The following is a 27627-nucleotide window of genomic DNA, read 5'->3' on the forward strand; positions in this document are numbered from 1 at the left end:
ACTGTGACAGTACTCCAGGTTTCCTCCTAGCTCCCGGGTCAGCTGGCCTTTATCCACGTAGCCATGCAGGTCCGACAGAGAGTTCAGCATCATAATCTGCAAACACATTCATCACCTCAAGCTGCTGATCATGACCAACTGAAAACAGTTCTAGAAAGTCTTCTGTGGCTGTAGAGAGAAAATAACCTTGATGATGTCAGCAGGGTGATCTCAGCTCGCACAACAAATGAAAAACAGAGAGCCTGAGATACAAACTGGAGGCATGGAATTTGAAAGACACTCAGGCAGGGAGAGTTGAACAATAGCCGCTAGTGAGTTGCATTATGGGAAGAGTAGGATGCTGCGTTTTTGGAGTCTCATACTAGGGACTAAAAGTCAATTCATTTTGATCGTTCTTTTTAAATCTGTCTCTTGTGAGTCCCCCATCTTTACCAAAGTGGATTCTAAGTCACTGGAGTACCTGTTTATATTGAACACAATTAACCTTTAATATATGAATATCCTCTTCAGTGAGACAAGGTGAAGGCAGATCTATATCCTGGACTTATTGAATGGTGGTGAGTCTTTTTGTTTTGTGAAGACCATAGTTGTATCATGCGCTCAGGTGAAATGGATTTATTACAACACTACTGTATATTGACAGGATCTCGCTTCTATTGAAGTATTTATAGATGTAACTGATGAAAGGACTCGACCTGCAATTCACACCAGGTGGACCTTTTTGGTCTCAAGCTGAGTATGAAGACGTGATGTCAAAAAATTATAAACACTGCGGCTATGCAATGTGTAGTCCTGGAAAAGAAATACTAGCAACAGCTACAGACAAGTATGGCTGTTATCTGAACTTTAATTTCACTGCTACACTCATGTTCTGCATTTTCTGAATGTTATTAATGAGAATGGTTAATCCAGTTGAGTTAACATCTACATATTGTATTTCTTGCATCATTTATTCATCATGCATTTAGTTAAAAACATCACGTTTCCAGAAATAATAGAAATAATAGTTTCCTCATGATTGCAGCTGACAGAGTTTATACGGTCGGTACTGAAGCATGCTTACCGGTACCTTCATTTTAAAGTCATCTTTGTGCAGCTTCATCCCAATGTCTGCTATCGCTCTCTGGAAGAACCTGGACGGCCGCAGCACCAACACCAGCTGCAGGTTTCCTGGAAACGCCCCCTAGATGACACAAACACGTGTGGATTTACAATACGTCACTCTTTTCTTTTTTATTTCTTTTCTTTTGCCTTTACTGGCAGACTGGAAACACTCTCTGCCTCTCTGTCCCACTAGAACCAGTCCACTCAGTCTCTCTGTCCCACTAGAACCAGTCCACTCAGCCTCTCTGTCCCACTATAACCAGTCCACTCAGTCTCTCTGTCCCACTAGAACCAGTCCACTCAGTCTCTCTGTCCCACTAGAACCAGTCCACTCAGCCTCTCTGTCCCACTATAACCAGTCCATTCAGTCTCTCTGTCCCACTATAACCAGTCCACTCAGTCTCTCTGTCCCACTATAACCAGTCCATTCAGTCTCTCTGTCCCACTATAACTAGTAGTCCATTCAGTCTCTCTGTCCCACTATAACCAGTCCATTCAGCCTCTCTGTCCCACTGTAACCAGTCCATTCAGTCTCTCTGTCCCACTATAACCAGTCCATTCAGCCTCTCTGTCCCACTATAACCAGTCCACTCAGCCTCTCTGTCCCACTATAACCAGTCCACTCAGTCTCTCTGTCCCACTAGAACCAGTCCACTCAGCCTCTCTGTCCCACTAGAACCAGTCCACTCAGCCTCTCTGTCCCACTAGAACCAGTCCACTCAGCCTCTCTGTCCCACTATAACCAGTACATTCAGCCTCTCTGTCCCACTATAACCAGTCCACTCAGTCTCTCTGTCCCACTATAACCAGTACATTCAGTCTCTCTGTCCCACTATAACCAGTCCACTCAGTCTCTCTGTCCCACTATAACCAGTCCATTCAGTCTCTCTGTCCCACTATAACCAGTCCATTCAGTCTCTCTGTCCCACTATAACCAGTCCATTCAGTCTCTCTGTCCCACTATAACCAGTCCACTCAGTCTCTCTGTCCCACTATAACCAGTCCATTCAGTCTCTCTGTCCCACTATAACCAGTCCACTCAGTCTCTCTGTCCCACTATAACCAGTCCATTCAGTCTCTCTGTCCCACTATAACCAGTCCACTCAGTCTCTCTGTCCCACTATAACCAGTCCATTCAGTCTCTCTGTCCCACTGTAACCAGTCCACTCAGTCTCTCTGTCCCACTATAACCAGTCAACTCAGTCTCTCTATCCCACTGTAACCATTCCATTCAGTCTCTCTGTCCCACTAGAACCAGTCCACTCAGCCTCTCTGTCCCACTATAACCAGTACATTCAGCCTCTCTGTCCCACTATAACCAGTCCACTCAGTCTCTCTGTCCCACTATAACCAGTACATTCAGTCTCTCTGTCCCACTATAACCAGTCCACTCAGTCTCTCTGTCCCACTATAACCAGTCCATTCAGTCTCTCTGTCCCACTATAACCAGTCCACTCAGTCTCTCTGTCCCACTATAACCAGTCCATTCAGTCTCTCTGTCCCACTATAACCAGTCCACTCAGTCTCTCTGTCCCACTATAACCAGTCCATTCAGTCTCTCTGTCCCACTGTAACCAGTCCACTCAGTCTCTCTGTCCCACTATAACCAGTCAACTCAGTCTCTCTATCCCACTGTAACCATTCCATTCAGTCTCTCTGTCCCACTATAACCAGTCCATTCAGCCTCTCTGTCCCACTATAACCAGTCCACTCAGTTTCTCTGTCCCACTATAACCAGTCCATTCAGTCTCTCTGTCCCACTATAACCAGTCCACTCAATCTCTCTGTCCCACTATAACCAGTCCATTCAGTCTCTCTGTCCCACTATAACCAGTCCACTCAGTCTCTCTGTCCCACTATAACCAGTCCACTCAGTCTCTCTGTCCCACTAGAACCAGTCCACTCAGCCTCTCTGTCCCACTATAACCAGTCCACTCAGTCTCTCTGTCCCACTAGAACCAGTCCACTCAGTCTCTCTGTCCCACTATAACCAGTCCACTCAGTCTCTCTATCCCACTATAACCAGTCCACTCAGTCTCTCTGTCCCACTAGAACCAGTCCACTCAGCCTCTCTGTCCCACTAGAACCAGTCCACTCAGCCTCTCTGTCCCACTATAACCAGTACATTCAGCCTCTCTGTCCCACTATAACCAGTCCACTCAGTCTCTCTGTCCCACTAGAACCAGTCCACTCAGTCTCTCTGTCCCAATAGAACCAGTCCACTCAGCCTCTCTGTCCCACTAGAACCAGTCCACTCAGCCTCTCTGTCCCACTATAACCAGTCCAATCAGCCTCTCTGTCCCACTATAACCAGTCCACTCAGCCTCTCTGTCCCACTATAACCAGTACATTCAGCCTCTCTGTCCCACTATAACCAGTCCACTCAGTCTCTCTGTCCCACTAGAACCAGTCCACTCAGTCTCTCTGTCCCAATAGAACCAGTCCACTCAGCCTCTCTGTCCCACTAGAACCAGTCCACTCAGCCTCTCTGTCCCACTATAACCAGTCCACTCAGCCTCTCTGTCCCACTAGAACCAGTCCACTCAGCCTCTCTGTCCCACTATAACCAGTACATTCAGCCTCTCTGTCCCACTATAACCAGTCCACTCAGTCTCTCTGTCCCACTATAACCAGTCCATTCAGTCTCTCTGTCCCACTATAACCAGTCCACTCAGTCTCTCTGTCCCACTATAACCAGTACATTCAGTCTCTCTGTCCCACTATAACCAGTCCACTCAGTCTCTCTGTCCCACTATAACCAGTCCATTCAGTCTCTCTGTCCCACTATAACCAGTCCACTCAGTCTCTCTGTCCCACTATAACCAGTCCATTCAGTCTCTCTGTCCCACTATAACCAGTCCACTCAGCCTCTCTGTCCCACTATAACCAGTCCACTCAGTCTCTCTGTCCCACTATAACCAGTCCCTCAGTCTCTCTGTCCCACTATAACCAGTCCATTCAGCCTCTCTGTCCCACTATAACCAGTCCATTCAGCCTCTCAGTCCCACTATAACCAGACCATTCAGCCTCTCTGTCCCACTATAACCAGTCCACTCAGCCTCTCTGTCCCACTAGAACCAGTCCATTCAGCCTCTCTGTCACACTAGAACCAGTACATTCAGCCTCTCTGTCCCACTATAACCAGTCCACTCAGCCTCTCTGTCCCACTAGAACCAGTCCACTCAGTCTCTCTGTCCCACTATAACCAGTCCACTCAGTCTCTCTATCCCACTATAACCAGTCCACTCAGTCTCTCTGTCCCACTAGAACCAGTCCACTCAGCCTCTCTGTCCCACTAGAACCAGTCCACTCAGTCTCTCTGTCCCACTATAACCAGTCCACTCAGTCTCTCTATCCCACTATAACCAGTCCACTCAGTCTCTCTGTCCCACTAGAACCAGTCCACTCAGCCTCTCTGTCCCACTATAACCAGTCCACTCAGCCTCTCTGTCCCACTATAACCAGTCCACTCAGCCTCTCTGTCCCACTATAACCAGTACATTCAGCCTCTCTGTCCCACTATAACCAGTCCACTCAGTCTCTCTGTCCCACTATAACCAGTCCACTCAGTCTCTCTATCCCACTATAACCAGTCCATTCAGTCTCTCTGTCCCACTATAACCAGTCCACTCAGTCTCTCTGTCCCACTATAACCAGTCCACTCAGTCTCTCTGTCCCACTATAACCAGTCCATTCAGTCTCTCTGTCCCACTATAACCAGTCCACTCAGTCTCTCTGTCCCACTATAACCAGTCCATTCAGTCTCTCTGTCCCACTGTAACCACTCCACTCAGTCTCTCTGTCCCACTATAACCAGTCAACTCAGTCTCTCTGTCCCACTATAACCAGTCCACTCAGTCTCTCTGTCCCACTATAACCAGTCCACTCAGCCTCTCTGTCCCACTATAACCAGTCCACTCAGTCTCTCTGTCCCACTATAACCAGTCCCTCAGTCTCTCTGTCCCACTATAACCAGTCCATTCAGCCTCTCTGTCCCACTATAACCAGTCCATTCAGCCTCTCAGTCCCACTATAACCAGTCCATTCAGCCTCTCTGTCCCACTATAACCAGTCCACTCAGCCTCTCTGTCCCACTAGAACCAGTCCATTCAGCCTCTCTGTCACACTAGAACCAGTCCACTCAGCCTCTCTGTCCCACTATAACCAGTCCACTCAGTCTCTCTATCCCACTATAACCAGTCCACTCAGCCTCTCTGTCCCACTAGAACCAGTCCACTCAGTCTCTCTGTCCCACTATAACCAGTCCACTCAGTCTCTCTATCCCACTATAACCAGTCCACTCAGTCTCTCTGTCCCACTAGAACCAGTCCACTCAGCCTCTCTGTCCCACTAGAACCAGTCCACTCAGCCTCTCTGTCCCACTATAACCAGTCCACTCAGCCTCTCTGTCCCACTAGAACCAGTCCACTCAGTCTCTCTGTCCCACTAGAACCAGTCCACTCAGCCTCTCTGTCCCACTAGAACCAGTCCACTCAGTCTCTCTGTCCCACTAGAACCAGTCCACTCAGTCTCTCTGTCCCACTATAACCAGTCCACTCAGTCTCTCTATCCCACTATAACCAGTCCACTCAGTCTCTCTGTCCCACTAGAACCAGTCCACTCAGCCTCTCTGTCCCACTAGAACCAGTCCACTCAGCCTCTCTGTCCCACTATAACCAGTACATTCAGCCTCTCTGTCCCACTATAACCAGTCCACTCAGTCTCTCTGTCCCACTAGAACCAGTCCACTCAGTCTCTCTGTCCCAATAGAACCAGTCCACTCAGCCTCTCTGTCCCACTAGAACCAGTCCACTCAGCCTCTCTGTCCCACTATAACCAGTCCAATCAGCCTCTCTGTCCCACTATAACCAGTCCACTCAGCCTCTCTGTCCCACTATAACCAGTACATTCAGCCTCTCTGTCCCACTATAACCAGTCCACTCAGTCTCTCTGTCCCACTAGAACCAGTCCACTCAGTCTCTCTGTCCCAATAGAACCAGTCCACTCAGCCTCTCTGTCCCACTAGAACCAGTCCACTCAGCCTCTCTGTCCCACTATAACCAGTCCACTCAGCCTCTCTGTCCCACTAGAACCAGTCCACTCAGCCTCTCTGTCCCACTATAACCAGTACATTCAGCCTCTCTGTCCCACTATAACCAGTCCACTCAGTCTCTCTGTCCCACTATAACCAGTCCATTCAGTCTCTCTGTCCCACTATAACCAGTCCACTCAGTCTCTCTGTCCCACTATAACCAGTACATTCAGTCTCTCTGTCCCACTATAACCAGTCCACTCAGTCTCTCTGTCCCACTATAACCAGTCCATTCAGTCTCTCTGTCCCACTATAACCAGTCCACTCAGTCTCTCTGTCCCACTATAACCAGTCCATTCAGTCTCTCTGTCCCACTATAACCAGTCCACTCAGCCTCTCTGTCCCACTATAACCAGTCCACTCAGTCTCTCTGTCCCACTATAACCAGTCCCTCAGTCTCTCTGTCCCACTATAACCAGTCCATTCAGCCTCTCTGTCCCACTATAACCAGTCCATTCAGCCTCTCAGTCCCACTATAACCAGACCATTCAGCCTCTCTGTCCCACTATAACCAGTCCACTCAGCCTCTCTGTCCCACTAGAACCAGTCCATTCAGCCTCTCTGTCACACTAGAACCAGTACATTCAGCCTCTCTGTCCCACTATAACCAGTCCACTCAGCCTCTCTGTCCCACTAGAACCAGTCCACTCAGTCTCTCTGTCCCACTATAACCAGTCCACTCAGTCTCTCTATCCCACTATAACCAGTCCACTCAGTCTCTCTGTCCCACTAGAACCAGTCCACTCAGCCTCTCTGTCCCACTAGAACCAGTCCACTCAGTCTCTCTGTCCCACTATAACCAGTCCACTCAGTCTCTCTATCCCACTATAACCAGTCCACTCAGTCTCTCTGTCCCACTAGAACCAGTCCACTCAGCCTCTCTGTCCCACTATAACCAGTCCACTCAGCCTCTCTGTCCCACTATAACCAGTCCACTCAGCCTCTCTGTCCCACTATAACCAGTACATTCAGCCTCTCTGTCCCACTATAACCAGTCCACTCAGTCTCTCTGTCCCACTATAACCAGTCCACTCAGTCTCTCTATCCCACTATAACCAGTCCATTCAGTCTCTCTGTCCCACTATAACCAGTCCACTCAGTCTCTCTGTCCCACTATAACCAGTCCACTCAGTCTCTCTGTCCCACTATAACCAGTCCATTCAGTCTCTCTGTCCCACTATAACCAGTCCACTCAGTCTCTCTGTCCCACTATAACCAGTCCATTCAGTCTCTCTGTCCCACTGTAACCACTCCACTCAGTCTCTCTGTCCCACTATAACCAGTCAACTCAGTCTCTCTGTCCCACTATAACCAGTCCACTCAGTCTCTCTGTCCCACTATAACCAGTCCACTCAGCCTCTCTGTCCCACTATAACCAGTCCACTCAGTCTCTCTGTCCCACTATAACCAGTCCCTCAGTCTCTCTGTCCCACTATAACCAGTCCATTCAGCCTCTCTGTCCCACTATAACCAGTCCATTCAGCCTCTCAGTCCCACTATAACCAGTCCATTCAGCCTCTCTGTCCCACTATAACCAGTCCACTCAGCCTCTCTGTCCCACTAGAACCAGTCCATTCAGCCTCTCTGTCACACTAGAACCAGTCCACTCAGCCTCTCTGTCCCACTATAACCAGTCCACTCAGTCTCTCTATCCCACTATAACCAGTCCACTCAGCCTCTCTGTCCCACTAGAACCAGTCCACTCAGTCTCTCTGTCCCACTATAACCAGTCCACTCAGTCTCTCTATCCCACTATAACCAGTCCACTCAGTCTCTCTGTCCCACTAGAACCAGTCCACTCAGCCTCTCTGTCCCACTAGAACCAGTCCACTCAGCCTCTCTGTCCCACTATAACCAGTCCACTCAGCCTCTCTGTCCCACTAGAACCAGTCCATTCAGCCTCTCTGTCACACTAGAACCAGTCCACTCAGCCTCTCTGTCCCACTATAACCAGTCCACTCAGCCTCTCTGTCCCACTAGAACCAGTCCACTCAGTCTCTCTGTCCCACTATAACCAGTCCACTCAGTCTCTCTATCCCACTATAACCAGTCCACTCAGTCTCTCTGTCCCACTAGAACCAGTCCACTCAGCCTCTCTGTCCCACTAGAACCAGTCCACTCAGCCTCTCTGTCCCACTATAACCAGTCCACTCAGCCTCTCTGTCCCACTATAACCAGTCCACTCAGCCTCTCTGTCCCACTATAACCAGTACATTCAGCCTCTCTGTCCCACTATAAACAGTCCACTCAGTCTCTCTGTCCCACTAGAACCAGTCCACTCAGTCTCTCTGTCCCACTAGAACCAGTCCACTCAGCCTCTCTGTCCCACTATAACCAGTCCACTCAGCCTCTCTGTCCCACTAGAACCAGTCCACTCAGCCTATCTGTCCCACTATAACCAGTACATTCAGCCTCTCTGTCCCACTATAACCAGTCCACTCAGTCTCTCTGTCCCACTATAACCAGTCCACTCAGTCTCTCTGTCCCACTATAACCAGTCCATTCAGTCTCTCTGTCCCACTATAACCAGTCCACTCAGTCTCTCTGTCCCACTATAACCAGTCCATTCAGTCTCTCTGTCCCACTATAACCAGTCCACTCAGCCTCTCTGTCCCACTATAACCAGTACATTCAGCCTCTCTGTCCCACTATAACCAGTCCACTCAGTCTCTCTGTCCCACTATAACCAGTCCACTCAGTCTCTCTGTCCCACTATAACCAGTCCATTCAGTCTCTCTGTCTCACTGTAACCAGTCCACTCAGTCTCTCTGTCCCACTATAACCAGTCAACTCAGTCTCTCTGTCCCACTATAACCAGTCCACTCAGTCTCTCTGTCCCACTATAACCAGTCCACTCAGCCTCTCTGTCCCACTATAACCAGTCCACTCAGTCTCTCTGTCCCACTATAACCAGTCCCTCAGTCTCTCTGTCCCACTATAACCAGTCCATTCAGCCTCTCTGTCCCACTATAACCAGTCCATTCAGCCTCTCAGTCCCACTATAACCAGTCCATTCAGCCTCTCTGTCCCACTATAACCAGTCCACTCAGCCTCTCTGTCCCACTAGAACCAGTCCATTCAGCCTCTCTGTCACACTAGAACCAGTCCACTCAGCCTCTCTGTCCCACTATAACCAGTCCACTCAGTCTCTCTATCCCACTATAACCAGTCCACTCAGCCTCTCTGTCCCACTAGAACCAGTCCACTCAGTCTCTCTGTCCCACTATAACCAGTCCACTCAGTCTCTCTATCCCACTATAACCAGTCCACTCAGCCTCTCTGTCCCACTAGAACCAGTCCACTCAGTCTCTCTGTCCCACTATAACCAGTCCACTCAGTCTCTCTATCCCACTATAACCAGTCCACTCAGTCTCTCTGTCCCACTAGAACCAGTCCACTCAGCCTCTCTGTCCCACTAGAACCAGTCCACTCAGCCTCTCTGTCCCACTATAACCAGTCCACTCAGCCTCTCTGTCCCACTATAACCAGTCCACTCAGCCTCTCTGTCCCACTATAACCAGTACATTCAGCCTCTCTGTCCCACTATAACCAGTCCACTCAGTCTCTCTGTCCCACTAGAACCAGTCCACTCAGTCTCTCTGTCCCACTAGAACCAGTCCACTCAGCCTCTCTGTCCCACTATAACCAGTCCACTCAGCCTCTCTGTCCCACTAGAACCAGTCCACTCAGCCTCTCTGTCCCACTATAACCAGTACATTCAGCCTCTCTGTCCCACTATAACCAGTCCACTCAGTCTCTCTGTCCCACTATAACCAGTCCACTCAGTCTCTCTGTCCCACTATAACCAGTCCATTCAGTCTCTCTGTCCCACTATAACCAGTCCACTCAGTCTCTCTGTCCCACTATAACCAGTCCACTCAGTCTCTCTGTCCCACTATAACCAGTACATTCAGTCTCTCTATCCCACTAAGTCCACTCAGTCTCTCTGTCCCACTATAACCAGTCCATTCAGTCTCTCTGTCCCACTATAACCAGTCCACTCAGTCTCTCTGTCCCACTATAACCAGTCCACTCAGTCTCTCTATCCCACTATAACCAGTCCACTCAGTCTCTCTGTCCCACTAGAACCAGTCCACTCAGTCTCTCTGTCCCAATAGAACCAGTCCACTCAGCCTCTCTGTCCCACTAGAACCAGTCCACTCAGCCTCTCTGTCCCACTATAACCAGTCCACTCAGCCTCTCTGTCCCACTATAACCAGTCCAATCAGCCTCTCTGTCCCACTATAACCAGTCCACTCAGCCTCTCTGTCCCACTATAACCAGTACATTCAGCCTCTCTGTCCCACTATAACCAGTCCACTCAGTCTCTCTGTCCCACTAGAACCAGTCCACTCAGTCTCTCTGTCCCAATAGAACCAGTCCACTCAGCCTCTCTGTCCCACTAGAACCAGTCCACTCAGCCTCTCTGTCCCACTATAACCAGTCCACTCAGCCTCTCTGTCCCACTAGAACCAGTCCACTCAGCCTCTCTGTCCCACTATAACCAGTACATTCAGCCTCTCTGTCCCACTATAACCAGTCCATTCAGTCTCTCTGTCCCACTATAACCAGTCCACTCAGTCTCTCTGTCCCACTATAACCAGTACATTCAGTCTCTCTGTCCCACTATAACCAGTCCACTCAGTCTCTCTGTCCCACTATAACCAGTCCATTCAGTCTCTCTGTCCCACTATAACCAGTCCACTCAGTCTCTCTGTCCCACTATAACCAGTCCATTCAGTCTCTCTGTCCCACTATAACCAGTCCACTCAGCCTCTCTGTCCCACTATAACCAGTCCACTCAGTCTCTCTGTCCCACTATAACCAGTCCCTCAGTCTCTCTGTCCCACTATAACCAGTCCATTCAGCCTCTCTGTCCCACTATAACCAGTCCATTCAGCCTCTCAGTCCCACTATAACCAGACCATTCAGCCTCTCTGTCCCACTATAACCAGTCCACTCAGCCTCTCTGTCCCACTATAACCAGTCCACTCAGTCTCTCTGTCCCACTATAACCAGTCCCTCAGTCTCTCTGTCCCACTATAACCAGTCCACTCAGCCTCTCTGTCCCACTATAACCAGTCCACTCAGTCTCTCTGTCCCACTATAACCAGTCCCTCAGTCTCTCTGTCCCACTATAACCAGTCCATTCAGCCTCTCTGTCCCACTATAACCAGTCCATTCAGCCTCTCAGTCCCACTAGAACCAGTCCATTCAGCCTCTCTGTCACACTAGAACCAGTCCACTCAGCCTCTCTGTCCCACTATAACCAGTACATTCAGCCTCTCTGTCCCACTATAACCAGTCCACTCAGCCTCTCTGTCCCACTAGAACCAGTCCACTCAGTCTCTCTGTCCCACTATAACCAGTCCACTCAGTCTCTCTATCCCACTATAACCAGTCCACTCAGTCTCTCTGTCCCACTAGAACCAGTCCACTCAGCCTCTCTGTCCCACTAGAACCAGTCCACTCAGTCTCTCTGTCCCACTATAACCAGTCCACTCAGTCTCTCTATCCCACTATAACCAGTCCACTCAGTCTCTCTGTCCCACTAGAACCAGTCCACTCAGCCTCTCTGTCCCACTAGAACCAGTCCACTCAGCCTCTCTGTCCCACTATAACCAGTCCACTCAGCCTCTCTGTCCCACTATAACCAGTCCACTCAGCCTCTCTGTCCCACTATAACCAGTACATTCAGCCTCTCTGTCCCACTATAACCAGTCCACTCAGTCTCTCTGTCCCACTAGAACCAGTCCACTCAGTCTCTCTGTCCCACTAGAACCAGTCCACTCAGCCTCTCTGTCCCACTATAACCAGTCCACTCAGCCTCTCTGTCCCACTAGAACCAGTCCACTCAGCCTCTCTGTCCCACTATAACCAGTACATTCAGCCTCTCTGTCCCACTATAACCAGTCCACTCAGTCTCTCTGTCCCACTATAACCAGTCCACTCAGTCTCTCTGTCCCACTATAACCAGTCCATTCAGTCTCTCTGTCCCACTATAACCAGTCCACTCAGTCTCTCTGTCCCACTATAACCAGTCCACTCAGTCTCTCTGTCCCACTATAACCAGTACATTCAGTCTCTCTATCCCACTAAGTCCACTCAGTCTCTCTGTCCCACTATAACCAGTCCATTCAGTCTCTCTGTCCCACTATAACCAGTCCACTCAGTCTCTCTGTCCCACTATAACCAGTCCATTCAGTCTCTCTGTCCCACTATAACCAGTCCACTCAGTCTCTCTGTCCCACTATAACCAGTCCACTCAGTCTCTCTATCCCACTATAACCAGTCCACTCAGTCTCTCTGTCCCACTAGAACCAGTCCACTCAGTCTCTCTGTCCCAATAGAACCAGTCCACTCAGCCTCTCTGTCCCACTAGAACCAGTCCACTCAGCCTCTCTGTCCCACTATAACCAGTCCACTCAGCCTCTCTGTCCCACTATAACCAGTCCAATCAGCCTCTCTGTCCCACTATAACCAGTCCACTCAGCCTCTCTGTCCCACTATAACCAGTACATTCAGCCTCTCTGTCCCACTATAACCAGTCCACTCAGTCTCTCTGTCCCACTAGAACCAGTCCACTCAGTCTCTCTGTCCCAATAGAACCAGTCCACTCAGCCTCTCTGTCCCACTAGAACCAGTCCACTCAGCCTCTCTGTCCCACTATAACCAGTCCACTCAGCCTCTCTGTCCCACTAGAACCAGTCCACTCAGCCTCTCTGTCCCACTATAACCAGTACATTCAGCCTCTCTGTCCCACTATAACCAGTCCATTCAGTCTCTCTGTCCCACTATAACCAGTCCACTCAGTCTCTCTGTCCCACTATAACCAGTACATTCAGTCTCTCTGTCCCACTATAACCAGTCCACTCAGTCTCTCTGTCCCACTATAACCAGTCCATTCAGTCTCTCTGTCCCACTATAACCAGTCCACTCAGTCTCTCTGTCCCACTATAACCAGTCCATTCAGTCTCTCTGTCCCACTATAACCAGTCCACTCAGCCTCTCTGTCCCACTATAACCAGTCCACTCAGTCTCTCTGTCCCACTATAACCAGTCCCTCAGTCTCTCTGTCCCACTATAACCAGTCCATTCAGCCTCTCTGTCCCACTATAACCAGTCCATTCAGCCTCTCAGTCCCACTATAACCAGACCATTCAGCCTCTCTGTCCCACTATAACCAGTCCACTCAGCCTCTCTGTCCCACTATAACCAGTCCACTCAGTCTCTCTGTCCCACTATAACCAGTCCCTCAGTCTCTCTGTCCCACTATAACCAGTCCACTCAGCCTCTCTGTCCCACTATAACCAGTCCACTCAGTCTCTCTGTCCCACTATAACCAGTCCCTCAGTCTCTCTGTCCCACTATAACCAGTCCATTCAGCCTCTCTGTCCCACTATAACCAGTCCATTCAGCCTCTCAGTCCCACTAGAACCAGTCCATTCAGCCTCTCTGTCACACTAGAACCAGTCCACTCAGCCTCTCTGTCCCACTATAACCAGTACATTCAGCCTCTCTGTCCCACTATAACCAGTCCACTCAGCCTCTCTGTCCCACTAGAACCAGTCCACTCAGTCTCTCTGTCCCACTATAACCAGTCCACTCAGTCTCTCTATCCCACTATAACCAGTCCACTCAGTCTCTCTGTCCCACTAGAACCAGTCCACTCAGCCTCTCTGTCCCACTAGAACCAGTCCACTCAGTCTCTCTGTCCCACTATAACCAGTCCACTCAGTCTCTCTATCCCACTATAACCAGTCCACTCAGTCTCTCTGTCCCACTAGAACCAGTCCACTCAGCCTCTCTGTCCCACTATAACCAGTCCACTCAGCCTCTCTGTCCCACTATAACCAGTCCACTCAGCCTCTCTGTCCCACTATAACCAGTCCATTCAGCCTCTCTGTCACACTAGAACCAGTCCACTCAGCCTCTCTGTCCCACTATAACCAGTCCACTCAGTCTCTCTATCCCACTATAACCAGTCCACTCAGCCTCTCTGTCCCACTAGAACCAGTCCACTCAGTCTCTCTGTCCCACTATAACCAGTCCACTCAGTCTCTCTATCCCACTATAACCAGTCCACTCAGTCTCTCTGTCCCACTAGAACCAGTCCACTCAGCCTCTCTGTCCCACTAGAACCAGTCCACTCAGCCTCTCTGTCCCACTATAACCAGTCCACTCAGCCTCTCTGTCACACTAGAACCAGTCCACTCAGCCTCTCTGTCCCACTATAACCAGTCCACTCAGTCTCTCTATCCCACTATAACCAGTCCACTCAGTCTCTCTGTCCCACTAGAACCAGTCCACTCAGCCTCTCTGTCCCACTAGAACCAGTCCACTCAGCCTCTCTGTCCCACTATAACCAGTCCACTCAGCCTCTCTGTCCCACTATAACCAGTCCACTCAGCCTCTCTGTCCCACTATAACCAGTACATTCAGCCTCTCTGTCCCACTATAAACAGTCCACTCAGTCTCTCTGTCCCACTAGAACCAGTCCACTCAGCCTCTCTGTCCCACTATAACCAGTCCACTCAGCCTCTCTGTCCCACTAGAACCAGTCCACTCAGCCTCTCTGTCCCACTATAACCAGTACATTCAGCCTCTCTGTCCCACTATAACCAGTCCACTCAGTCTCTCTGTCCCACTATAACCAGTCCACTCAGTCTCTCTGTCCCACTATAACCAGTCCATTCAGTCTCTCTGTCCCACTATAACCAGTCCACTCAGTCTCTCTGTCCCACTATAACCAGTCCATTCAGTCTCTCTGTCCCACTATAACCAGTCCACTCAGCCTCTCTGTCCCACTATAACCAGTACATTCAGCCTCTCTGTCCCACTATAACCAGTCCACTCAGTCTCTCTGTCCCACTATAACCAGTCCACTCAGTCTCTCTGTCCCACTATAACCAGTCCATTCAGTCTCTCTGTCTCACTGTAACCAGTCCACTCAGTCTCTCTGTCCCACTATAACCAGTCAACTCAGTCTCTCTGTCCCACTATAACCAGTCCACTCAGTCTCTCTGTCCCACTATAACCAGTCCACTCAGCCTCTCTGTCCCACTATAACCAGTCCACTCAGTCTCTCTGTCCCACTATAACCAGTCCCTCAGTCTCTCTGTCCCACTATAACCAGTCCATTCAGCCTCTCTGTCCCACTATAACCAGTCCATTCAGCCTCTCAGTCCCACTATAACCAGTCCATTCAGCCTCTCTGTCCCACTATAACCAGTCCACTCAGCCTCTCTGTCCCACTAGAACCAGTCCATTCAGCCTCTCTGTCACACTAGAACCAGTCCACTCAGCCTCTCTGTCCCACTATAACCAGTCCACTCAGTCTCTCTATCCCACTATAACCAGTTCACTCAGCCTCTCTGTCCCACTAGAACCAGTCCACTCAGTCTCTCTGTCCCACTATAACCAGTCCACTCAGTCTCTCTATCCCACTATAACCAGTCCACTCAGCCTCTCTGTCCCACTAGAACCAGTCCACTCAGTCTCTCTGTCCCACTATAACCAGTCCACTCAGTCTCTCTATCCCACTATAACCAGTCCACTCAGTCTCTCTGTCCCACTAGAACCAGTCCACTCAGCCTCTCTGTCCCACTAGAACCAGTCCACTCAGCCTCTCTGTCCCACTATAACCAGTCCACTCAGCCTCTCTGTCCCACTATAACCAGTCCACTCAGCCTCTCTGTCCCACTATAACCAGTACATTCAGCCTCTCTGTCCCACTAGAACCAGTCCACTCAGCCTCTCTGTCCCACTATAACCAGTCCACTCAGCCTCTCTGTCCCACTAGAACCAGTCCACTCAGCCTCTCTGTCCCACTATAACCAGTCCACTCAGTCTCTCTGTCCCACTATAACCAGTCCACTCAGTCTCTCTGTCCCACTATAACCAGTCCATTCAGTCTCTCTGTCCCACTATAACCAGTCCACTCAGTCTCTCTGTCCCACTATAACCAGTCCACTCAGTCTCTCTGTCCCACTATAACCAGTACATTCAGTCTCTCTATCCCACTAAGTCCACTCAGTCTCTCTGTCCCACTATAACCAGTCCATTCAGTCTCTCTGTCCCACTATAACCAGTCCACTCAGTCTCTCTGTCCCACTATAACCAGTCCATTCAGTCTCTCTGTCCCACTATAACCAGTCCACTCAGTCTCTCTGTCCCACTATAACCAGTCCACTCAGTCTCTCTATCCCACTATAACCAGTCCACTCAGTCTCTCTGTCCCACTAGAACCAGTCCACTCAGTCTCTCTGTCCCAATAGAACCAGTCCACTCAGCCTCTCTGTCCCACTAGAACCAGTCCACTCAGCCTCTCTGTCCCACTATAACCAGTCCACTCAGCCTCTCTGTCCCACTATAACCAGTCCAATCAGCCTCTCTGTCCCACTATAACCAGTCCACTCAGCCTCTCTGTCCCACTATAACCAGTACATTCAGCCTCTCTGTCCCACTATAACCAGTCCACTCAGTCTCTCTGTCCCACTAGAACCAGTCCACTCAGTCTCTCTGTCCCAATAGAACCAGTCCACTCAGCCTCTCTGTCCCACTAGAACCAGTCCACTCAGCCTCTCTGTCCCACTATAACCAGTCCACTCAGCCTCTCTGTCCCACTAGAACCAGTCCACTCAGCCTCTCTGTCCCACTATAACCAGTACATTCAGCCTCTCTGTCCCACTATAACCAGTCCATTCAGTCTCTCTGTCCCACTATAACCAGTCCACTCAGTCTCTCTGTCCCACTATAACCAGTACATTCAGTCTCTCTGTCCCACTATAACCAGTCCACTCAGTCTCTCTGTCCCACTATAACCAGTCCATTCAGTCTCTCTGTCCCACTATAACCAGTCCACTCAGTCTCTCTGTCCCACTATAACCAGTCCATTCAGTCTCTCTGTCCCACTATAACCAGTCCACTCAGCCTCTCTGTCCCACTATAACCAGTCCACTCAGTCTCTCTGTCCCACTATAACCAGTCCCTCAGTCTCTCTGTCCCACTATAACCAGTCCATTCAGCCTCTCTGTCCCACTATAACCAGTCCATTCAGCCTCTCAGTCCCACTATAACCAGACCATTCAGCCTCTCTGTCCCACTATAACCAGTCCACTCAGCCTCTCTGTCCCACTATAACCAGTCCACTCAGTCTCTCTGTCCCACTATAACCAGTCCCTCAGTCTCTCTGTCCCACTATAACCAGTCCACTCAGCCTCTCTGTCCCACTATAACCAGTCCACTCAGTCTCTCTGTCCCACTATAACCAGTCCCTCAGTCTCTCTGTCCCACTATAACCAGTCCATTCAGCCTCTCTGTCCCACTATAACCAGTCCATTCAGCCTCTCAGTCCCACTAGAACCAGTCCATTCAGCCTCTCTGTCACACTAGAACCAGTCCACTCAGCCTCTCTGTCCCACTATAACCAGTCCATTCAGCCTCTCTGTCCCACTATAACCAGTCCATTCAGCCTCTCAGTCCCACTATAACCAGACCATTCAGCCTCTCTGTCCCACTATAACCAGTCCACTCAGCCTCTCTGTCCCACTATAACCAGTCCACTCAGTCTCTCTGTCCCACTATAACCAGTCCCTCAGTCTCTCTGTCCCACTATAACCAGTCCACTCAGCCTCTCTGTCCCACTATAACCAGTCCACTCAGTCTCTCTGTCCCACTATAACCAGTCCCTCAGTCTCTCTGTCCCACTATAACCAGTCCATTCAGCCTCTCTGTCCCACTATAACCAGTCCATTCAGCCTCTCAGTCCCACTAGAACCAGTCCATTCAGCCTCTCTGTCACACTAGAACCAGTCCACTCAGCCTCTCTGTCCCACTATAACCAGTACATTCAGCCTCTCTGTCCCACTATAACCAGTCCACTCAGCCTCTCTGTCCCACTAGAACCAGTCCACTCAGTCTCTCTGTCCCACTATAACCAGTCCACTCAGTCTCTCTATCCCACTATAACCAGTCCACTCAGTCTCTCTGTCCCACTAGAACCAGTCCACTCAGCCTCTCTGTCCCACTAGAACCAGTCCACTCAGTCTCTCTGTCCCACTATAACCAGTCCACTCAGTCTCTCTATCCCACTATAACCAGTCCACTCAGTCTCTCTGTCCCACTAGAACCAGTCCACTCAGCCTCTCTGTCCCACTATAACCAGTCCACTCAGCCTCTCTGTCCCACTATAACCAGTCCACTCAGCCTCTCTGTCCCACTATAACCAGTCCATTCAGCCTCTCTGTCACACTAGAACCAGTCCACTCAGCCTCTCTGTCCCACTATAACCAGTCCACTCAGTCTCTCTATCCCACTATAACCAGTCCACTCAGCCTCTCTGTCCCACTAGAACCAGTCCACTCAGTCTCTCTGTCCCACTATAACCAGTCCACTCAGTCTCTCTATCCCACTATAACCAGTCCACTCAGTCTCTCTGTCCCACTAGAACCAGTCCACTCAGCCTCTCTGTCCCACTAGAACCAGTCCACTCAGCCTCTCTGTCCCACTATAACCAGTCCACTCAGCCTCTCTGTCACACTAGAACCAGTCCACTCAGCCTCTCTGTCCCACTATAACCAGTCCACTCAGTCTCTCTATCCCACTATAACCAGTCCACTCAGCCTCTCTGTCCCACTAGAACCAGTCCACTCAGTCTCTCTGTCCCACTATAACCAGTCCATTCAGCCTCTCAGTCCCACTATAACCAGACCATTCAGCCTCTCTGTCCCACTATAACCAGTCCACTCAGCCTCTCTGTCCCACTATAACCAGTCCACTCAGTCTCTCTGTCCCACTATAACCAGTCCCTCAGTCTCTCTGTCCCACTATAACCAGTCCACTCAGCCTCTCTGTCCCACTATAACCAGTCCACTCAGTCTCTCTGTCCCACTATAACCAGTCCCTCAGTCTCTCTGTCCCACTATAACCAGTCCATTCAGCCTCTCTGTCCCACTATAACCAGTCCATTCAGCCTCTCAGTCCCACTAGAACCAGTCCATTCAGCCTCTCTGTCACACTAGAACCAGTCCACTCAGCCTCTCTGTCCCACTATAACCAGTACATTCAGCCTCTCTGTCCCACTATAACCAGTCCACTCAGCCTCTCTGTCCCACTAGAACCAGTCCACTCAGTCTCTCTGTCCCACTATAACCAGTCCACTCAGTCTCTCTATCCCACTATAACCAGTCCACTCAGTCTCTCTGTCCCACTAGAACCAGTCCACTCAGCCTCTCTGTCCCACTAGAACCAGTCCACTCAGTCTCTCTGTCCCACTATAACCAGTCCACTCAGTCTCTCTATCCCACTATAACCAGTCCACTCAGTCTCTCTGTCCCACTAGAACCAGTCCACTCAGCCTCTCTGTCCCACTATAACCAGTCCACTCAGCCTCTCTGTCCCACTATAACCAGTCCACTCAGCCTCTCTGTCCCACTATAACCAGTCCATTCAGCCTCTCTGTCACACTAGAACCAGTCCACTCAGCCTCTCTGTCCCACTATAACCAGTCCACTCAGTCTCTCTATCCCACTATAACCAGTCCACTCAGCCTCTCTGTCCCACTAGAACCAGTCCACTCAGTCTCTCTGTCCCACTATAACCAGTCCACTCAGTCTCTCTATCCCACTATAACCAGTCCACTCAGTCTCTCTGTCCCACTAGAACCAGTCCACTCAGCCTCTCTGTCCCACTAGAACCAGTCCACTCAGCCTCTCTGTCCCACTATAACCAGTCCACTCAGCCTCTCTGTCACACTAGAACCAGTCCACTCAGCCTCTCTGTCCCACTATAACCAGTCCACTCAGTCTCTCTATCCCACTATAACCAGTCCACTCAGCCTCTCTGTCCCACTAGAACCAGTCCACTCAGTCTCTCTGTCCCACTATAACCAGTCCACTCAGTCTCTCTATCCCACTATAACCAGTCCACTCAGTCTCTCTGTCCCACTAGAACCAGTCCACTCAGCCTCTCTGTCCCACTAGAACCAGTCCACTCAGCCTCTCTGTCCCACTATAACCAGTCCACTCAGCCTCTCTGTCCCACTATAACCAGTCCACTCAGCCTCTCTGTCCCACTATAACCAGTACATTCAGCCTCTCTGTCCCACTATAACCAGTCCACTCAGTCTCTCTGTCCCACTAGAACCAGTCCACTCAGTCTCTCTGTCCCACTAGAACCAGTCCACTCAGCCTCTCTGTCCCACTATAACCAGTCCACTCAGCCTCTCTGTCCCACTAGAACCAGTCCACTCAGCCTCTCTGTCCCACTATAACCAGTACATTCAGCCTCTCTGTCCCACTATAACCAGTCCACTCAATCTCTCTGTCCCACTATAACCAGTCCACTCAGTCTCTCTGTCCCACTATAACCAGTCCATTCAGTCTCTCTGTCCCACTATAACCAGTCCACTCAGTCTCTCTGTCCCACTATAACCAGTCCACTCAGTCTCTCTGTCCCACTATAACCAGTCCACTCAGTCTCTCTGTCCCACTATAACCAGTCCCTCAGTCTCTCTGTCCCACTATAACCAGTCCATTCAGCCTCTCTGTCCCACTATAACCAGTCCATTCAGCCTCTCAGTCCCACTAGAACCAGTCCATTCAGCCTCTCTGTCACACTAGAACCAGTCCACTCAGCCTCTCTGTCCCACTATAACCAGTACATTCAGCCTCTCTGTCCCACTATAACCAGTCCACTCAGCCTCTCTGTCCCACTAGAACCAGTCCACTCAGTCTCTCTGTCCCACTATAACCAGTCCACTCAGTCTCTCTATCCCACTATAACCAGTCCACTCAGTCTCTCTGTCCCACTAGAACCAGTCCACTCAGCCTCTCTGTCCCACTAGAACCAGTCCACTCAGTCTCTCTGTCCCACTATAACCAGTCCACTCAGTCTCTCTATCCCACTATAACCAGTCCACTCAGTCTCTCTGTCCCACTAGAACCAGTCCACTCAGCCTCTCTGTCCCACTATAACCAGTCCACTCAGCCTCTCTGTCCCACTATAACCAGTCCACTCAGCCTCTCTGTCCCACTATAACCAGTCCATTCAGCCTCTCTGTCACACTAGAACCAGTCCACTCAGCCTCTCTGTCCCACTATAACCAGTCCACTCAGTCTCTCTATCCCACTATAACCAGTCCACTCAGCCTCTCTGTCCCACTAGAACCAGTCCACTCAGTCTCTCTGTCCCACTATAACCAGTCCACTCAGTCTCTCTATCCCACTATAACCAGTCCACTCAGTCTCTCTGTCCCACTAGAACCAGTCCACTCAGCCTCTCTGTCCCACTAGAACCAGTCCACTCAGCCTCTCTGTCCCACTATAACCAGTCCACTCAGCCTCTCTGTCACACTAGAACCAGTCCACTCAGCCTCTCTGTCCCACTATAACCAGTCCACTCAGTCTCTCTATCCCACTATAACCAGTCCACTCAGCCTCTCTGTCCCACTATAACCAGTCCACTCAGTCTCTCTGTCCCACTATAACCAGTCCACTCAGCCTCTCTGTCCCACTATAACCAGTCCACTCAGTCTCTCTGTCCCACTATAACCAGTCCCTCAGTCTCTCTGTCCCACTATAACCAGTCCATTCAGCCTCTCTGTCCCACTATAACCAGTCCATTCAGCCTCTCAGTCCCACTATAACCAGTCCATTCAGCCTCTCTGTCCCACTATAACCAGTACATTCAGCCTCTCTGTCCCACTGTAACCAGTCCATTCAGTCTCTCTGTCCCACTATAACCAGTCCATTCAGCCTCTCTGTCCCACTGTAACCAGTCCATTCAGTCTCTCTGTCCCACTATAACCAGTCCACTCAGTCTCTCTGTCCCACTATAACCAGTAAAGTCAGTCTCTCTGTCCCACTATAACCAGTCAACTCAGTCTCTCTGTCCCACTATAACCATTCCACTCAGTCTCTCTGTCCCACTATAACCAGTCCACTCAGTCTCTCTGTCCCACTAGAACCAGTCCACTCAGCCTCTCTGTCCCACTACAACCAGTCCACTCAGCCTCTCTGTCCCACTATAACCAGTCCACTCAGTCTCTCTGTCCCACTATAACCAGTCCACTCAGCCTCTCTGTCCCACTAGAACCAGTCCACTCAGCCTCTCTGTCCCACTATAACCAGTCCACTCAGTCTCTCTGTCCCACTATAACCAGTCCACTCAGCCTCTCTGTCCCACTATAACCAGTCCACTCAGTCTCTCTGTCCCACTATAACCAGTCCCTCAGTCTCTCTGTCCCACTATAACCAGTCCATTCAGCCTCTCTGTCCCACTATAACCAGTCCATTCAGCCTCTCAGTCCCACTATAACCAGTCCATTCAGCCTCTCTGTCCCACTATAACCAGTCCATTCAGCCTCTCTGTCCCACTGTAACCAGTCCATTCAGTCTCTCTGTCCCACTATAACCAGTCCATTCAGCCTCTCTGTCCCACTGTAACCAGTCCATTCAGTCTCTCTGTCCCACTATAACCAGTCCACTCAGTCTCTCTGTCCCACTATAACCAGTAAAGTCAGTCTCTCTGTCCCACTATAACCAGTCAACTCAGTCTCTCTGTCCCACTATAACCATTCCACTCAGTCTCTCTGTCCCACTATAACCAGTCCACTCAGCCTCTCTGTCCCACTATAACCAGTCCACTCAGTCTCTCTGTCCCACTATAACCAGTCCACTCAGCCTCTCTGTCCCACTATAACCAGTCCCTCAGTCTCTCTGTCCCACTATAACCAGTCCATTCAGCCTCTCTGTCCCACTATAACCAGTCCATTCAGCCTCTCAGTCCCACTATAACCAGTCCATTCAGCCTCTCTGTCCCACTATAACCAGTCCATTCAGCCTCTCTGTCCCACTGTAACCAGTCCATTCAGTCTCTCTGTCCCACTATAACCAGTCCATTCAGCCTCTCTGTCCCACTGTAACCAGTCCACTCAGTCTCTCTGTCCCACTATAACCAGTCCCTCAGTCTCTCTGTCCCACTATAACCAGTCCATTCAGCCTCTCTGTCCCACTATAACCAGTCCATTCAGCCTCTCAGTCCCACTATAACCAGTCCATTCAGCCTCTCTGTCCCACTATAACCAGTCCATTCAGCCTCTCTGTCCCACTGTAACCAGTCCATTCAGTCTCTCTGTCCCACTATAACCAGTCCATTCAGACTCTCTGTCCCACTGTAACCAGTCCATTCAGTCTCTCTGTCCCACTATAACCAGTCCACTCAGTCTCTCTGTCCCACTATAACCAGTAAAGTCAGTCTCTCTGTCCCACTATAACCAGTCAACTCAGTCTCTCTGTCCCACTATAACCATTCCACTCAGTCTCTCTGTCCCACTATAACCAGTCCACTCAGCCTCTCTGTCCCACTATAACCAGTCCACTCAGTCTCTCTGTCCCACTATAACCAGTCCACTCAGCCTCTCTGTCCCACTAGAACCAGTCCACTCAGCCTCTCTGTCCCATTATAACCAGTCCACTCAGTCTCTCTGTCCCACTAGAACCAGTCCACTCAGTCTCTCTGTCCCACTATAACCAGTCCACTCAGTCTCTCTATCCCACTATAACCAGTCCACTCAGTCTCTCTGTCGCACTAGAACCAGTCCCTCAGTCTCTCTGTCCCACTATAACCAGTCCATTCAGCCTCTCTGTCCCACTATAACCAGTCCATTCAGCCTCTCAGTCCCACTATAACCAGTCCATTCAGCCTTTCTGTCCCACTATAACCAGTCCACTCAGCCTCTCTGTCCCACTAGAACCAGTCCATTCAGCCTCTCTGTCACACTAGAACCAGTCCACTCAGCCTCTCTGTCCCACTATAACCAGTCCACTCAGTCTCTCTATCCCACTATAACCAGTCCACTCAGTCTCTCTATCCCACTATAACCAGTCCACTCAGCCTCTCTGTCCCACTATAACCAGTCCACTCAGTCTCTCTGTCCCACTATAACCCGTCCACTCAGTCTCTCTGTCCCACTATAACCAGTCCATTCAGTCTCTCTGTCCCACTATAACCAGTCCACTCAGTCTCTCTGTCCCACTATAACCAGTCCATTCAGTCTCTCTGTCCCACTATAACCAGTCCACTCAGTCTCTCTGTCCCACTATAACCAGTCCACTCAGTCTCTCTATCCCACTATAACCAGTCCACTCAGTCTCTCTGTCGCACTAGAACCAGTCCCTCAGTCTCTCTGTCCCACTATAACCAGTCCATTCAGCCTCTCTGTCCCACTATAACCAGTCCATTCAGCCTCTCAGTCCCACTATAACCAGTCCATTCCGCCTTTCTGTCCCACTATAACCAGTCCACTCAGCCTCTCTGTCCCACTAGAACCAGTCCATTCAGCCTCTCTGTCACACTAGAACCAGTCCTCTCAGCCTCTCTGTCCCACTATAACCAGTCCACTCAGTCTCTCTATCCCACTATAACCAGTCCACTCAGCCTCTCTGTCCCACTATAACCAGTCCACTCAGTCTCTCTGTCCCACTATAACCAGTCCACTCAGTCTCTCTATCCCACTATAACCAGTCCACTCAGTCTCTCTGTCCCACTAGAACCAGTCCACTCAGCCTCTCTGTCCCACTATAACCAGTCCACTCAGCCTCTCTGTCCCACTATAACCAGTACATTCAGCCTCTCTGTCCCACTATAACCAGTCCACTCAGTCTCTCTGTCCCACTAGAACAGTCCACTCAGCCTCTCTGTCCCACTAGAACCAGTCCACTCAGCCTCTCTGTCCCACTAGAACCAGTCCACTCAGTCTCTCTGTCCCACTAGAACCAGTCCACTCAGCCTCTCTGTCCCACTATAACCAGTCCACTCAGCCTCTCTGTCCCACTACAACCAGTCCACTCAGCCTCTCTGTCCCACTATAACCAGTACACTCAGCCTCTCTGTCCCACTATAACCAGTCCACTCAGTCTCTCTGTCCCACTAGAACCAGTCCACTCAGCCTCTCTGTCCCACTACAACCAGTCCACTCAGCCTCTCTGTCCCACTATAACCAGTCCACTCAGTCTCTCTGTCCCACTATAACCAGTCCACTCAGCCTCTCTGTCCCACTAGAACCAGTCCACTCAGCCTCTCTGTCCCACTATAACCAGTCCACTCAGTCTCTCTGTCCCACTATAACCAGTCCACTCAGCCTCTCTGTCCCACTATAACCAGTCCACTCAGTCTCTCTGTCCCACTATAACCAGTCCCTCAGTCTCTCTGTCCCACTATAACCAGTCCATTCAGCCTCTCTGTCCCACTATAACCAGTCCATTCAGCCTCTCAGTCCCACTATAACCAGTCCATTCAGCCTCTCTGTCCCACTATAACCAGTCCATTCAGCCTCTCTGTCCCACTGTAACCAGTCCATTCAGTCTCTCTGTCCCACTATAACCAGTCCATTCAGCCTCTCTGTCCCACTGTAACCAGTCCATTCAGTCTCTCTGTCCCACTATAACCAGTCCACTCAGTCTCTCTGTCCCACTATAACCAGTAAAGTCAGTCTCTCTGTCCCACTATAACCAGTCAACTCAGTCTCTCTGTCCCACTATAACCATTCCACTCAGTCTCTCTGTCCCACTATAACCAGTCCACTCAGCCTCTCTGTCCCACTATAACCAGTCCACTCAGTCTCTCTGTCCCACTATAACCAGTCCACTCAGCCTCTCTGTCCCACTAGAACCAGTCCACTCAGCCTCTCTGTCCCATTATAACCAGTCCACTCAGTCTCTCTGTCCCACTAGAACCAGTCCACTCAGTCTCTCTGTCCCACTATAACCAGTCCACTCAGTCTCTCTATCCCACTATAACCAGTCCACTCAGTCTCTCTGTCGCACTAGAACCAGTCCCTCAGTCTCTCTGTCCCACTATAACCAGTCCATTCAGCTTCTCTGTCCCACTATAACCAGTCCATTCAGCCTCTCAGTCCCACTATAACCAGTCCATTCAGCCTTTCTGTCCCACTATAACCAGTCCACTCAGCCTCTCTGTCCCACTAGAACCAGTCCATTCAGCCTCTCTGTCACACTAGAACCAGTCCACTCAGCCTCTCTGTCCCACTATAACCAGTCCACTCAGTCTCTCTATCCCACTATAACCAGTCCACTCAGCCTGTCTGTCCCACTATAACCAGTCCACTCAGTCTCTCTGTCCCACTATAACCAGTCCACTCAGTCTCTCTATCCCACTATAACCAGTCCACTCAGTCTCTCTGTCCCACTAGAACCAGTCCACTCAGCCTCTCTGTCCCACTATAACCAGTCCACTCAGCCTCTCTGTCCCACTATAACCAGTACATTCAGCCTCTCTGTCCCACTATAACCAGTCCACTCAGTCTCTCTGTCCCACTAGAACAGTAAACTCAGCCTCTCTGACCCACTATAACCAGTCCACTCAGCCTCTCTGTCCCACTAGAACCAGTCCACTCAGTCTCTCTGTCCCACTAGAACCAGTCCACTCAGCCTCTCTGTCCCACTATAACCAGTCCACTCAGCCTCTCTGTCCCACTACAACCAGTCCACTCAGCCTCTCTGTCCCACTATAACCAGTACACTCAGCCTCTCTGTCCCACTATAACCAGTCCACTCAGTCTCTCTGTCCCACTAGAACCAGTCCACTCAGCCTCTCTGTCCCACTACAACCAGTCCACTCAGCCTCTCTGTCCCACTATAACCAGTCCACTCAGTCTCTCTGTCCCACTATAACCAGTCCACTCAGCCTCTCTGTCCCACTATAACCAGTCCACTCAGTCTCTCTGTCCCACTATAACCAGTCCCTCAGTCTCTCTGTCCCACTATAACCAGTCCATTCAGCCTCTCTGTCCCACTATAACCAGTCCATTCAGCCTCTCAGTCCCACTATAACCAGTCCATTCAGCCTCTCTGTCCCACTATAACCAGTACATTCAGCCTCTCTGTCCCACTATAACCAGTCCACTCAGTCTCTCTGTCCCACTAGAACAGTCCACTCAGCCTCTCTGTCCCACTATAACCAGTCCACTCAGCCTCTCTGTCCCACTAGAACCAGTCCACTCAGTCTCTCTGTCCCACTAGAACCAGTCCACTCAGCCTCTCTGTCCCACTACAACCAGTCCACTCAGCCTCTCTGTCCCACTATAACCAGTCCACTCAGTCTCTCTGTCCCACTATAACCAGTCCACTCAGCCTCTCTGTCCCACTAGAACCAGTCCACTCAGCCTCTCTGTCCCACTATAACCAGTCCACTCAGTCTCTCTGTCCCACTATAACCAGTCCACTCAGCCTCTCTGTCCTACTATAACCAGTCCACTCAGTCTCTCTGTCCCACTATAACCAGTCCCTCAGTCTCTCTGTCCCACTATAACCAGTCCATTCAGCCTCTCTGTCCCACTATAACCAGTCCATTCAGCCTCTCAGTCCCACTATAACCAGTCCATTCAGCCTCTCTGTCCCACTATAACCAGT

The 27627-nt window shown here is 50.4% G+C and overlaps 1 protein-coding gene across 1 annotated transcript in view; it reads right to left on the reverse strand.

The window, feature by feature from the left end:
- The window catches only part of mcf2l2 (MCF.2 cell line derived transforming sequence-like 2), a 145721-nt gene that overhangs the window by 79076 nt on the left and 39018 nt on the right, over positions 1–27627 (reverse strand). Inside the window, exons 5-6 of the mRNA XM_076079152.1 lie at positions 1064–1183; positions 1–96 (exon numbers count right to left, since the gene is read on the reverse strand). The exon at positions 1–96 is cut by the window's left edge and continues 21 nt beyond it. Coding sequence (XP_075935267.1) covers positions 1–96; positions 1064–1183 — 216 coding nt within the window. The remainder of the gene's footprint in view (positions 97–1063; positions 1184–27627) is intronic.

Source organism: Anarhichas minor, unplaced genomic scaffold (genome assembly GCF_050575085.1).
Source record: "Anarhichas minor isolate MPS153535 unplaced genomic scaffold, ASM5057508v1 ptg000071l, whole genome shotgun sequence".
NCBI classification, from domain to species: domain Eukaryota; kingdom Metazoa; phylum Chordata; class Actinopteri; order Perciformes; family Anarhichadidae; genus Anarhichas; species Anarhichas minor.